This window comes from Biomphalaria glabrata, chromosome 15 (genome assembly GCF_947242115.1).
Source record: "Biomphalaria glabrata chromosome 15, xgBioGlab47.1, whole genome shotgun sequence".
Lineage (NCBI taxonomy): Eukaryota > Metazoa > Mollusca > Gastropoda > Planorbidae > Biomphalaria > Biomphalaria glabrata.
In genome coordinates, this window is record NC_074725.1 from 21,120,501 (window position 1) to 21,135,030 (window position 14,530).

General features: G+C 35.7%; 1 protein-coding gene across 2 annotated transcripts; it reads right to left on the bottom strand.

Annotated features, from left to right (window-relative positions):
- Window positions 1-251: 251 nt before the first annotated feature.
- On the bottom strand, window positions 252-9,422 carry LOC106062287 (uncharacterized). Of its 2 annotated transcripts, none has more exons than XR_001216790.2 (2): window positions 4,980-5,120; window positions 252-660 (listed from the first exon to the last, which is right to left on the bottom strand). XR_001216790.2 is itself a non-coding variant. In XM_013220554.2 (2 exons), exons 1-2 carry the CDS (start codon window positions 9,340-9,342, stop codon window positions 338-340), a joined length of 375 nt encoding a protein of 124 aa, XP_013076008.2. In that variant the 5' UTR covers window positions 9,343-9,422; the 3' UTR covers window positions 252-337. The 2 variants fall into 2 exon arrangements, 1 of the variants encoding a protein (XP_013076008.2); XM_013220554.2 differs by lacking the exon at window positions 4,980-5,120 and adding an exon at window positions 9,291-9,422.
- Between the last annotated feature and the right edge of the window lie 5,108 nt (window positions 9,423-14,530).

Consider the following 14,530-nt stretch of genomic DNA (forward strand, 5'->3'; position numbering starts at 1 on the left):
ACATTTTGCGCTCCGTCCTAGTGTTGCCCAATAGGTGGACTGTTAATTGAAGAACTTGATTGTACAAGTTCACTGGAAATAATAATTGCCTAGTAATAAACAAAATTACAAAAGAATATAAAGATTTATAAATTATAAACAAGCATCAGCTTCAAAAAGAAGGAATTGATTTTCAAACAAACATTGTTGTTTTTTATGTTTCTTGTTTTGAAATCAATTTTAAAACAAAAAAAAATAATATAAAAAAGGTATTAAATAAAACAAGGTTTATTAGGTCAAAAAATATTTAAAAGGCATTTTAAAAAATAGGTATGTTCTTTTGTTGCCAGCTGTAATTCTATGCTGCGTGTGAACAGGGGATGTCCTTGTGTTCGCAGACGATAGAATGCAGAAGATCGTAGTCTGCAGTTGTGCATCCCACTAATGGCAACATAATTCTGAAGGTTTCCAAAGTGGAACATGCTGTGGCGGGGTCGCTTCCGGCCATGGCCTGTGCCTTGGAGGTGCTCTTACAGAGATTTGAGGACAGACGTGTCTCAATGATGCACAAGATCTTCTCCTTAAGTGGATCCTGGGCCTGACAGGAAATGACGAGGACGCAAAGGAAAGCCAATGGAATGAAAAGTTTCATTTTGGTGTGTTTTAGTAGATGTGTCGTTGCTGAAATGAGAGAGAGTAAAACAAGATAAAATTCTACATTGCTTTTAGAATTGAACAATTAATAGACATTAGGAAGAGTTCAAAAAACAAATGCCTATTTTAAATCATTTTATCTGAAAAGGTTCAGTAAAATATTTGTTCAATATTTCAGTTCTTTTTAGACATTACATTTATTATAGTATTGGAAATTTACACATTTAAAGTAAATCGCAGTAATCTATTTTTAAAATAATTTTACATCCCTTTAACGTTCTTTAAGCAATAAAACTACAGTAAGAGAGAAAAAGAAGAAATAGCGATGAGAGAAATGTGGAGGCAATATAATGGTACCTAAAGAAAATCGTAAGAAAATGTAAAGCGGTAGATAGGGACAAATAAATAATCAAAAAGAACAATGTCAATGACGCCACATTGAAAACATTAATGCTTTCTTGATTCTTTTTCTATCCTTCCAGACCTTGCGATCTATGGGGCAGATGATATTGAGGTCATCCGTTTCTATGGCCAGAAGTTAACGAGCAGGGTGTCATGTGGCCAGCACAACGACCAACCATCTTTACTCTCCCCAACTTAAGTCAGGTACCCATTAGAGCTGTGCGGACTCAGGGACGCCATAAAAATCCCAAAACTTAAAATCCCAGTCTTCACCGAGATTCGAACCGAGGACCCCAGGTGCTGGAGCCAAACGCTAAACTACTCAGCCACCGCACTCCATAAAAAATCAATATTGCCAAGTAAATGATATAATTACTTTGCGCTAATAGTGAAAGAATTTATTAATTTTATTTTATAGTATGTTAAAATGCTTCACTTATCAATTTTTGTTATTCTGTAGCCCGGATACACCTAAAAGCTTGTTTCAATATCTCCATTAGTTTTATAATACTTTCGCATTTAATACTCCGGGTAAACTGAAGTTCTTATTTATATTGAATTATCCTTTAACTTTCTAAAAGATGAATTTATGGATCATATGTCTCTTGGTCAAATCTCTCTTGGTAATCTTCAGTCATATTTTCTTCCTTCTCATTGTTATGTTGGGTGTTAGGATGATTAGTGCAATACACGAGATGAACTGCGCAGTGGTTTCCAAATCAGGGAGCTCTCCATATAGTTTTCTTTCTATTGGGGTGTTTTTGGGCCAGTGTCTTATACGGGCCTCTTGGTAAAGAGGACAGTTTTGGAGGACGTGGTCGGCATTCTCTGGTGATACTTCGCATGGGCATATTTCACTGGTTCCAATTTTGAGCTTCCGGTACATGTGTTGTCGCATTCTGTTGTGTCCGGTCCTGAGTCAAAAGATTAGACGTTGGTCTTGTCGGGATAGCTTATAGTAAGCGTCATCTTTCTTGTGATTTGGATGAGAGCTCGTCCATTTCTCATTTATTTTATTTACAATTAATTTCTTCAATTATTCTGGATAGAGAGCAGAGTTTATTTGTGAGTTAGTTCTTCCACTCTTGGCGAGTGTGTCAGCCTTCTCATTTCCTTCTAGTTGTATATGAGCTGGTATCCATTGAAAAACAGTTGTTTTTTTGCTGTTGTTGTTGAGCTTTGTAAGTGATGTTCTGAGGTTTTTAATATAAGAGAAGTCAGAGTTTTGCAAGCTTTGGAGGGTTGTTTTCGCATCGGTTAGAAAGACAATCTGACTGTGTGGGGAACTTGGATGATTTGCTAGCATGGTAGCAGCTAGTGCTAGTGCTTCCCTTTCTGTTCTGTGACTGTCAGAGAGCTCTCCAGTTGCAATGGATTTTTCTAGTTTTCCTCCATCTGGCCATTCGATAAGTATTCCAGCTCCTCCATTTGTGGTGGCTTTATGGGATGAGCCATTCGTGTAAACTCTGATCCACTTATTGCTAGGATAATTGGTTTGTAGAAAACAGTTCACTATTTCCTTGAGCTCTGTTGGTCTGTAATCAGATTTTCTTTTTATGTTTTCAATATGGTCCCTTATAGTAGGAAGAGGGTTTTCGTCCCAGGGTGGAGATTCATTATAGTGTATCGAGGATTCCAAAGTAATTTTTCAAGTTTGTGTTTCTTTTTTTAGGTTTAGAGATTCCTGTATGAAATTGGTCCTTTTGAGACTTTTTTTTTTGTGTGAGTTTTGTGGATTTTTGTTCTGAGTGGGTGCCTCTCCAAGGTTTCCTATTTAGTGAATTGGGAAATGATTTTTATTTCTCTTCTTTCATCCATCCTGTCATTATCTTTTGGTAGTGACTTTCCACACCGAATTAGATTTAGTTGTAATTCTCGCCTTAGCATATTCAATGTATTTGAATGAACAGCTTTCAGGAAAATGGCCACTTTTCTTCAATGTCAAAAAAAAAAACTATATATATTTGCAATCACCTTCCTGCAATGCACAGTAACAGGCTACAAGGTGGACAAAATAAAAACATGAAATGGTGAGTATCGGAAGAATACACCGACTCTGCGAGAGACCGTGACAGGTAAAGATGATAAGAAACTGACCAATGTAGGGAATAGTAAATAGGGCACTACTGGTGCTGTTAATAATGTGTGGCTGTTATACTAACAGAATAAGAGAAGCTGTAGTATACATCTAACCAACTGGAGCTAGATATTATTTATTTATATAATTATTTTACTTTTTTTTTAATATTCAGTTTACGTTATCAGAAAGTTTTCCGGCATTGCACTTAATTATCTTATCTTAAAAAAAGATTTCAAGGTTATATATCCCAGCTGACACAATGACCTAGTAACCTTTTTTAATCCAATATTTTATCAAATACTACAGTGGTTCACTAATGTTGCGCCCTGGAAGCAGAATAATTGTGTCTCGTGGTTCCCAGGAAAGTTTAAACATGGTAGGGTTATAGATGTTATTTAACTGGTACAGACACAAAACTGTACAGTGAATCTTTCATTATCTTGATTCAAGTGTAGCTTTCTTTATTATACGTAAGAGTTTTCGAAATAGTAATGAAAGAGATCGTGGTAATGTATACTATTTTCAGTAACTTGAAAACTGGATTTAAAAAATGGACTAGACCAGGGTAAACAAGTGTATAGTAGAGTCAGAACTTATCAAACTTTTGCATCTGGCGTTCTTTTAGATAAAAAAAATCACGTTCGCCCCTTACGACTCACCCCACCCCAAACAACCAGGTATGGGTACTCCGAAGTCCACCCCCCCCACACACACACACCAACAGTGTCAAGATCCCGGTGCCAAGCGTATTCCTGCTTGGTGAGCTGCAGAAATGCATTACCCTTGCGTCTAAAAGGCACTACTCAGCCTAGTCGAAGGAAAAGGGTCGCAATATCCTAGGAGCATAAAGTGTCTGTAATGAGAAGTTCACCTTCGTGTGTTTATTAAGTAAGTCTGATCAAAACGATTAAAACAAAACGATGTAGATAGTCAAGTGGCTTTTGACACTAAGCAGGGCCGGCGTTAGGCACAGGAGGCCTCGCACAATACTTTAAATAAAATTTTGTGAGAAAAAATTGCAAACTCATCTGAACAATAGCTCTCTATGTCTGTTTGTAAAGTGTTTTACATGTTTCGGATGTTGGCTCAGAGTCGAAGATAATTTACTTCCTGGTCCAAACATTTTTAGGACGACGGGGGATGGGAGCGGGCAGGGTTTAAACCCGAGACCATTGGTGAGTCCAAACGACAGTCCAGAGCGTATACCGCACGACCAGACAGTCATCCTACCTGACTATCAGTCTCTACTAGGACTCAATGTTTATTCACGAAAAAAGAAATTCTCCACTGGTTTTATTTATGATCTTGGTTCGTCTGCTGCTGTTCCGAATGTCGCCATAGCCCTTCTTATAACATTGACAACACTGCTGTATCGGGACGACTATGATGGAAGAACGCATGAAGAGCCTGTCAGTGATATCTTTCGAAGGAGATTTCTTCCGGTGTCTTGGTTATTAACAATATATTTGTGAATTTTTTTGCCCTCAATGCGGGTAAAGTTAAATTTTGTTAAAGGCTTATGACATCTGGATGAATATGTTTAAGAAGCTTTCGGAAGGCTAATTGAAAGGAATGGAAATTGCACTATATCCATTTAACTTATTAGTTGATTTAGATATACATATAGGAAGTTGTTTTTTTTTAATTCTTTCATTTTTATTTTTAGTCTTATATATATATATACCTATTTCGTTTAGTGGCCACCAAATTTACCTTGGGCTCCCTTTACCTAGGACCGGTTATGCACTTAAGCATTAAGCCACATTCATACCTCACAATATATGTTTAAGTCAGAACATATATTCTAAGTATTCCCTTAGCATGAATTGTAATATCAACTTTCTTTTCATTCCATCAAACTTACCAGACTTTGTTGCTTTGTTCTTGTTGAAATGAACTTACAAACGAATTGGAACACTTTATATATACATGTATAATTAGAAATACGCTCTCGGTATAACCTTTAACCTTTTAGGTTAGCCTAAAGTTTAAAAAGTCCACCTTTTTTGTTTCAAATTGCGCCAAATTGGCATAAGATTGCATAATTAATACACGAATTTGAACCAATTGTTTTAAAGTCTTATCAGGAAACTGAGTTGTCGGAAGACTTGCTTTGTCCAATCAAATTAATTCTCTTTGACATAGATCTAATTATAAATAAATAAATTAAAAAGAACAATTTTATGCGTTTCCCTAAACAATGCTGCACCGCAGATAACAAAAGAACTTCTTTACGGTCAAGCAAAATGTAATCAGTGGAATGTTTTCCTCACCTTTTGTATTATTTACATGAATTTGTTTTAAACTTACCATTCTAAAAAATATTTCATAAATTGTAACATCCCAGTTTTTTTAAAGTATTTTTTTTATTTATTTCTATAGTTATTTTAAGACACCAAGGTCAAATCACGTAAGCGAAATCATCAAGAGTAACCTACAGCAGTTAACGTCGCGGCAATATAGACTTAATTGCCACAGATGATAAAGCATGTAGTACTACATCAATTCAGGCATCTGTGTGATGTGAAGCTTGGAGGACAGTCAGTTGGACCGAACAGTTAAAGACATTGAAAACAGATTGTTTAACAACAAAGAGGTACAGGTGCAAACAGAGATAATAAATTTAAGGAGAATATTTAAAAAAAAAACAGTTGAGAAAATTTCTTTCGTTTTATGTAGAGAGGGGACGGCCCAGGAATACATGGCGCCGAATTTTGGAAGCAGATGCCAAGCAGATAGGCAAGACGTGGGGACAGTTGGAGAGACTCGCCCAGAGGCGAGACGCCTGGAGGAAGCTGGTTGGTGGCCCATGCCCCAGAACGGACCACAGGCAGAGATGGAATTTAGGAAATTTAGGCACCGGATATTTAGGCACTGCGTATTTACGGATATTTAGACACCTGATATTTAGGCCCCCGGAAATTTAGGCACCCGGATAATTAGGCACCCGGAAATTTAGGCAACGGATAATTAGGCACTATTTGACAAGACGGAAAATTAGGCACCGGAAAATTAGGCACTCTTTAATAAGCGATCTTTGTTTTGAAAATAATTAAAAAATGTTAACGTCTATTTTATCCTTAGGCTTTGGACTATCGGTGACGTTATAATAAATAGTAACTATAACGATTCTAGCTAAAGAAAAGCTGACAAAATGGGGAAAAAATGACAGTCATGAGAATGTGTGGAAAAAATGACTCCTGAGTCATTATATAATATAGACATCACAGGATTCAGGGGAGGGGAGGTAGAGATGATTCTCCTCTCATTGCTTCCGTCCATCACCAACCCCCTAAGGTTGACTGGTGAGTTTTTTAAATTGATGATTATGCAAATTGTGTAAATATTTAGTTACTAATGTAAATACTTAGGATTAAAAAGTATTATAAAATATTTTTATTATGTCGGGGAGTGTTGGTGATAAATATAATCGCAATCGCCCTCTGCTTGTGGGAAAGGGAGGGGTCGTACTCTTAAAATGGGATGGGCGGGGGGGGGGGGGGGTGCACAAACTCTCACTTAAATGAGAGGATTTCTCGCAGGTAGATGTAAACTTAGTCGTAAAAGTTACGTAGTGAATCTTAAGGCTACACACTGGACTAAAGGGTATGGAAATACAAAGGTGTTAAAATGGAATTCTGGGGATTATATTTTAGAGGCCTTCCAAAAACTTTGGTAGACACATTTCTGTTAAAACCATCATAATAATAAGAACAGTAATAAAAATAATAATATATATAAGGGAAATGAAGATAGTTACATTTCATTGGGCAGTTTTGAAAGTTAGGGAAACGAGTTTTTTGTTGTTGTTTTTTTTTTAATCATGTGTGTGTGTGTGTGTGTTTAATAATGTGTGTATGAAACCTTTTTTGTCCTTGTTGTTTTTTTTCGTTCTGAAGAAAAAAATAATTGTATAAGGTACTAAACACAAAAGGAATGGGGGAATCATACCTTCTCGAAAATTGTAGTAAATATATTTGGTTTATGATAGAGAAGGCGGAGTTAAATTGGAACGTCAACAATCTTCTATAAGCAGAATAAGTATTAATAAGAGACCAATATTCCAAAAAAATGATATTTAAATTTTTAACTCATCTGTCTTTTCCATAAACTTTTTTAAAACTTTCAAAACATTATATTTTATCGTAATTTCTAGCCGTTTTGCGATTTCCATTGCAATTTATATAAATATTATATTACATAAATGTACATATATATTCAATAAAAGTGAATGACCACATTTGAAGGACGTAACACTTCTATACACTCCCACAATAGATCTTCCTAAAGGGGTTACCCATTAACAATAGAAAAGAAGGAGTTAATAGTTGATAATAGATATTAATGGTATTATAAAATATGTATACTACTTTAGTTTATCAACATATCTAATTCCTATAAGTAACGCGCGCAAATCCACCCTGCTCATTTCCATTCCCACCATAAGAAGATAATTTTCTCCAGACTTCCATTTTAGCAGTTATGTTCAATGCTGTACCCTGCCCTGTACTCCAGTGTGTAGCCTTGAGTCTCATTGCGTCATTTTCACGACCTAGTTAAACATCTACCCGCCACAAATCCTCTCCTTTAGTGGGATTGCGTAGAGGAGGAAGGGCTTAGGTCAGGAAGCAATGAGAGGAGAATCAACTCTACCTCCCCTTCCCTGAATCCTGTGAGGTCTATATTTTATAATGACTATTAATCCGGAGTCATTTTTTCCACACATTCTCACGATTGTAATTTTTTCCCCTCGTTTTGTCAGCTTTTTTTTTATATCATGAAAATTCAGTAAGAATCGTTATAGTTGCTATTTTTTTATAACGTCACCGATAGCCCATAGCCTAAGGATGACATATACAAAATTAAGGTCGCTAATTAAAGAGTGCCTAATTATCCGGTGCCTAATTTTCCGCCTTGTCAAAAAGTGCCTAATTATCCAGTGCCTAAATTTCCGGGTGCCTAATTATCCGGGTGCCTAAATTTCCGGGAGCCTAAATATCCGGTGCCTAAATATCCGGTGACTAAATTTCCAGATACCGCAGAGATGAGATGATGTAGAAACTCTGGTGAGTATAGTATTTGTGCAAGAGGAACAAGCAAACAAAAAAAAAAACTTTTTTATAAAACAAAGCTTAGATTAAGTGAACCAACAAGTTCGGATCAGTCATGTAATTACATTTGTAATAGATCGAGACAAACAATATTTTTTTTTTACTAATTGTTTTTGTTTAACGTAATATCATGCGTTTAACTTTCTCAATGAGCTTTGATTCTACTCACTTGTCTGGACATTTGGAAAGCTGTAGGGGATTAAAAGAACGGATATTTGGGTGATCGCTTTTTAAATGTATTTAAAAAAAAAAAGGGGGGGGGGGAAACAACCTGAATTCGAACTTGTGGGCTAAAGTCATCTTAGGCTCGTCAAGCCAACGCGTTTACTACTTTACAAGCGAAGAGTCTATGAACATGGAATATTGTTTCTATTTCATGTTTTTGTTCACTAAGCCTCAAACGGATGAAACGGCATTCTAGAAAGTGGACTAATTCAGCTTCAGTACTTCAGTCAAGTATAATTTCTTTCCCTTGTTTGAGATACCAAACAAAACAATAGTTATTTAACTAATTGATTATTTTTTTTTAAAATTGATTCTTGTGTTTTCAGGAAAAAAGAAATAACTATGCATAATTTTAGCTTGATCCAAGATTGGGTGTGGGAGAAATAACGTGTGCAAAACTATTTTTCCAGACACACAGAGTGAGTTGATGTAAGCTTTGTAAATAAAAATAGACAAGATGAAGAGTTGAAACATAAAGAAAGAAAGAAGCTACAGAAAGGAGAAAAAACGCAAAGGAAAAAAAAACAACGAAAGAAAATTAAAGGAAGATTAAAATAAAATGTAAAAGACAACAAATAAAAACAAAAGTATAAAAAGAAAGAAAAGAAAAAGGAAGAAATATGTAGTCATCATTTAAAGAAAAGAGAAAAAATAGCCTTAGATATTGAAAATTTGAAAGGATGAATGGATGTAATCATTCAAAATGGAGGGGGTGGGTGTGGTTCTACTTATTGTGTAAGAACTTTGGAAAGGTTATACATTAATTAATCATTTTAATATGGGGGAAAATTAAACAGAATAAAAGTTTAATTACTAAAAATAAAGAAATGTCTACCTACAAATTGGATGAGAAAGAAGACAGCTGCTTAGTTCAAAGTGAAACTTCCACATTGTTTTGTTTATCTGATCGTAGGATATGGTGTGACTGAAGACAGAGACCTTGTCAGGGGAATCAGGTCAATGTTTTAGTCTCTATGCTGTCACGTCTGTTCTCAAGGTAGTCTGGGTTGCTTCGCTTATATATAATAAAGAGAAGATGATAAGAAAATCATTCTAAACAAAATATATATTAAAAACAACAAAGCTTATATTAAGTGTACCTGTATCAATTAGTTTGGATCAGTCATGTTAGCAATAGATCTAGACTAACAATAATAAATCCGTGCGATAACAAATATTTTTACCAACAGTTCTTTGTTTCATGCTTTTAGCTTTCTCATGTGCTCTGATCCTATCACTTGTTTTGGACCAGTTGGGAAGGGGGGATATCTGGATGAATGTTACTTGATCGCTTTTTAAATATATAAAAAGAATTCGAACTCAGGGTTCAAGCATTCTTAAAAGACAAATTGAATTTATATCACCTAATCAGTGAAGTATAATTTCTTTCTTGTGTTCGAGATACCAAACAGAATAATTAATTAGTTAATCATAATTGTTTTTTTTTATTATTATTAATTCTTGTTTTGCCAGGAAAAAGAAATTTTAAAAAAAAGTAAGTAAAGTTCCCCTTTCAGACATTGTGGTCTATAGGTCAGATGATTCTGTGGCCTACGGTTAACGAGGATGTCATGTGGCCGACACAACGACCAACCGCCTTTACTTTTCCCAGAGCTGGCTGAACTCAGAGGCCCCAGAAGATCCCCAAATTAAAAACCAGTCTTCACCAGAATTCGAACCCCGGACCCCGGTTCGAAGTCAAGCGCTTTACCACTCAGCCAACGTGCCTAAAAGTAAAAATAATAATAGTGCAAAATTTCAGCTTGATCCAAGATTGGGTGTGGGAGAAATAACGTGTTCAAAATTTTTACCAGACAAAAAGACAATCAGAGGGAGTTGATATAAGCTTTGTAAACAAATTAAATAGATTTGTCAATAATAATAATTTGTCAATAATAACAAAATTTTGTTCCAGTCCGAAGATTAATGAGGAGTGCAGCATTTCACTGGCTACGCAGTCCTAGAAGCGACCTACATATTTTGCCACATTGGAGCTCAACTGTACACAAAAGTATAGCCTACAAAAAGATTTAAGAAGGCTAAACAAATTGAAAAAAAAACAACAACGTTTAAAATTTTTCAATTAAGCCATATTCTAATTTAATTTTATTCCTAATTTAATACGACGCAATCAATAAATGTGACTCCTCTGTCGCCTACAGTGGATAGGAAGAGGTTTGTAAAAAATGTCATACAAGACAGCTAGTCCACACATTTTACACCATTATTCGACTTGCTCTCATAAGGCTCTGAGTGAGCGATATTGCTTTAAACTGCTGAGCTGGTGTTCTTTTAATTCTTTGTGGGGATCTTAAATGCATCTTTTAATTACGGGCCACTAAGCTTTATTCTGCTTGGTCGTCGTGTTGGTGAAGTCATGTCCAACTGCCGAAGAAAGACGTTAATTCCTCTTGCACTATGAAATATAAAATACATTTTTGTCATGAACAAGGCAGATGGTGTACAGGTCATGGACGGTTAACGAGGGTATCGTGTGGCCATCACAACGACTAACCATTTATACTTTTACCAACTATTGTCAGGTACTCACTAGAGTTGGAAGTTCAAAATCCCAATCTTTGCTGAGATTTTAAACCCCAGACATATCGCTTCGGAATCAAAATGCTTTACCACTCAGCTACCACGGAAATGTGTGAAAAGGTGCGTCATTAATTATGCGACTTAAAAGCTTTAAAAAAAAAAAAAAAAAAAAGCCTGCCCTCCTTCTGAATACGAGACATGGGTGAAAGAACGAACACGACAACACGATCTAATTGATCCTAAGTCTAATGAAACAGTTCTAGGAAAAGAAAATAATTAATTAAACTGGCACACTCATGGAAATCACTAAAAATGTTGACCAGAACTATTTCTATTATCTGATACAGTGAGATAGAGACAGCACGTTCTGGTCCAAGATAACAAAAGGTCACTTGATCTCAAAAGGCCAACGCTCAAAGAGTTATTTGGTACACATATGTACACATTTCAAACATTCTTGTTTGCAGTTATGCAGAGTAGAATATCCACACCATTTTACACACACCATCATAGAATTACATTTTTACTGCTTGCTCTACTGCTTGCCTTTTTTTTAACCCAATGTAAACCGTTGTATGAAACAAATATCATCTGGTCATCACTAAATTGCACCAATGTCCACATTTCAGCTTACTTATGCAATGATGCTATCAAGCTTTGGATTTAGAAAGTATGTAGTGTAATAACGTAAGGAAGGCAACTCAACGATACATATGTTTATTTTCATGGGGACATCACAAATATACAGAACAACGTCTTTCTTGAGTAAAGCCTGTTAATAAACTCTAGACTCAAGCGGAACTGCGTTATCTTCTCCCTAGTGTAAACATCCTTTCTAGTCTAGTCTCTAACATTCACAGTGCGACATTCTGCACTAGCTTAGATAGCGGTGTGCATGGCAAGGTTATAACTTTTACCATAGACCTAAATATATTATATCTAGACTGGACTGTCACTGGACATGAAGATCTTTTAACAAAACCAAAAATTACTTGAAATTTTTTTTTTTTAAGTTAAAAAAAAAGGCGTTATTTTGTAAAGTAGTTTAAGAACTAAATTATTTTTTTCAACCTTAACCTAAGTTACATATAATTTAATTTTTAGAACTAGATCTAAAAAGTAAGAGTAAAATTAAAAACGAAAGTTACTCTAGTCATATAATTATTATTTTGTAATTTTTAGATACATAATCTAGAAAGATCTAGGGTAATCAATCTACTTAAATGTACATAAGATGATTAAAATCAATAGACAAGAATTATTTCGATCTAGGATTTTTGAAACATTATCTCAATGGAAACTAACAGGAAGTGGCTTTGTTTCATATATTTGCGTGAATATATAGTTCTTTGATTAATTGCCCATTCTAAAAAAAATTAAAGACATTCTAAGAATTGAGTTTGCATTATTTCTAAACTTTGAAAACTAAAGATCATTACTTTTCTAAGACAGAATTGATTGATTTTCCTAGATTTGGGGCGACTTCCCTTACAGCTTGAAAAAGAGTTACGTACATAAAAATTTATATATATAGGTCTTTGAATCGATCAATCGCGAATAAGAATTTGTTTCCGATTTCTAGTCTAGATATAATATTATGTCCATGAGTGTTACATTTTGATATAGGACAATCGTAGGAATCTGTGTATATTTCTATATTTCTTTATTTCTATTCACTTTGGCTTTCAATACGTCTATATTTCTTATTACATATGCAGTAAAGAGAGCAAGTCAACTATTTGAGGGAGCTACTGGCGAGCGGATCGCCATTTGACCTTCGCCTCGGATTTGGCCAGCAAGTGTCAGCACATAAAACGGCAAAGAATGTGGAGAAACAGTTCCTCCGGGACATTAGGAAATGTCGAGGGCCCCGGTTTCTCTCCAACATCTCTCGACTCTGTACGTTGCTAAATAAAATATTCGTTGACTCTCTTTGTATATATCTTATTAGAGTATTGTTACGTATTTCTGATCTTCTGGCTAAATGTAGGCACACAAATAAAAACACTGCAAAGAACTTGACGACTCAACTTTCAGTTTCATATAACTTTAATGACTATTAACTCTAACAATTTGTCACTGTAACATGTAGAGTAGAAGACTGTATAATATCTGTCAGTTTACAGTTAGCTATACTTCGTTGCAATTCACCTCTTCTCAACTTGCATCGAGTCGTATTCCACAGAACAGACCAACAACACACTTCCCAGTGTCGCTCCAGGTCTCCCAAAACTGAACCAAGTCGTACTCAAGTCTACCACATCAGAGCCGCACACGTCTTACATCGACTGTATCGACTGTAACGGCTCAAGTCCACTGTAGTTAGCTGTATATACTTTAACGACAGTAGTCCACTCCAGTTAACTCTACCCTAGTTAACTTGCATCGAGTTGTACACATTTCTCTTCCACTGTCTCGCACAGTAGACAACAGTAACGAAGACTGTACCGACGATTCCACCTACGACTCCATACGACTCACTCACGACTGACTTTCACATTAACTCTCTGGCTTATATAGAGTCCCTAATCGCTCCTCCAAAGTTGCACAAACACGGCTAGTATCTTCTGGAACAAAACGTGAGGAAACGTCACATCCTGTCTTTGTTTATGCATGTAGATTCCAGAAAACACTGGCTGCTGTGTCATCTCGCTGGGGGCACTCGTTGACCTCTACTTGTCACTGTTTATTTGTAACAGTATGTTTTTTTTAATCAGTCTCCAATTCTCAAGTTTGCATAAATAAATGTAAGAAAATATTAAAAAAAAAAAAAAAGCTTATATTGGATGTGGTTGTAGCAATAGTTTTGAATCAATCCATGTACTTTATTTGTAATAGCTCTAGACCAGTGATGCCCAAAATACGACTCGCGTGCCCCATCCGGCCCGCGACGTGGTTCTATCCGGCCCGCCAAAACGTCAGAACAAAGTATTACCCCCCCCCCCCCTCTTTTTCATTAAAAAAAATTGAAAATGCTTATTTTCCTTTTTTTAGGGCCCTCACTATTAACCTTTTAACGCTTGTGCGTTTCTGAAACGGGACTCTGAATGTAGAATCTACCAGGAAAGGGGAACGGATCTTTACTATTTTGTTGAACATAATAATTAGCCAACATATTTAATTTGTAAAGAAAGTGTGCTTGTTGAAAAAAAAACATATGCAACGGCCTTACAAAACAAATATGACAGCATTCTTGATTTGAGCCGCCAATAAAAGATTGTAAAAATGCGACTGGAGGGTTGATGAGAATATTTACCAAAAAAAATTAAATAAGTCGGTGGTAGAGCTAGCTACAATGTTTCTCACATTTTAAATAGAGAAATGAAACCACTTTCCGAAGCGTAAAAAAAAAAAAAAAAACTTCTAATGTCTCATTAATTAATGTAAGTTCCTGATCAAATAGTTTCAGGCCGATTTCATTTCGTTTTTGAACCTTTTCTGTCATGTGGCCCGCGACACGTGTGTTGGAAATGAAAATGGCCCGCAAGTCGAATTAGGTTGGGTATCACTGCTCTAGACCAACATAATACATTTGTGA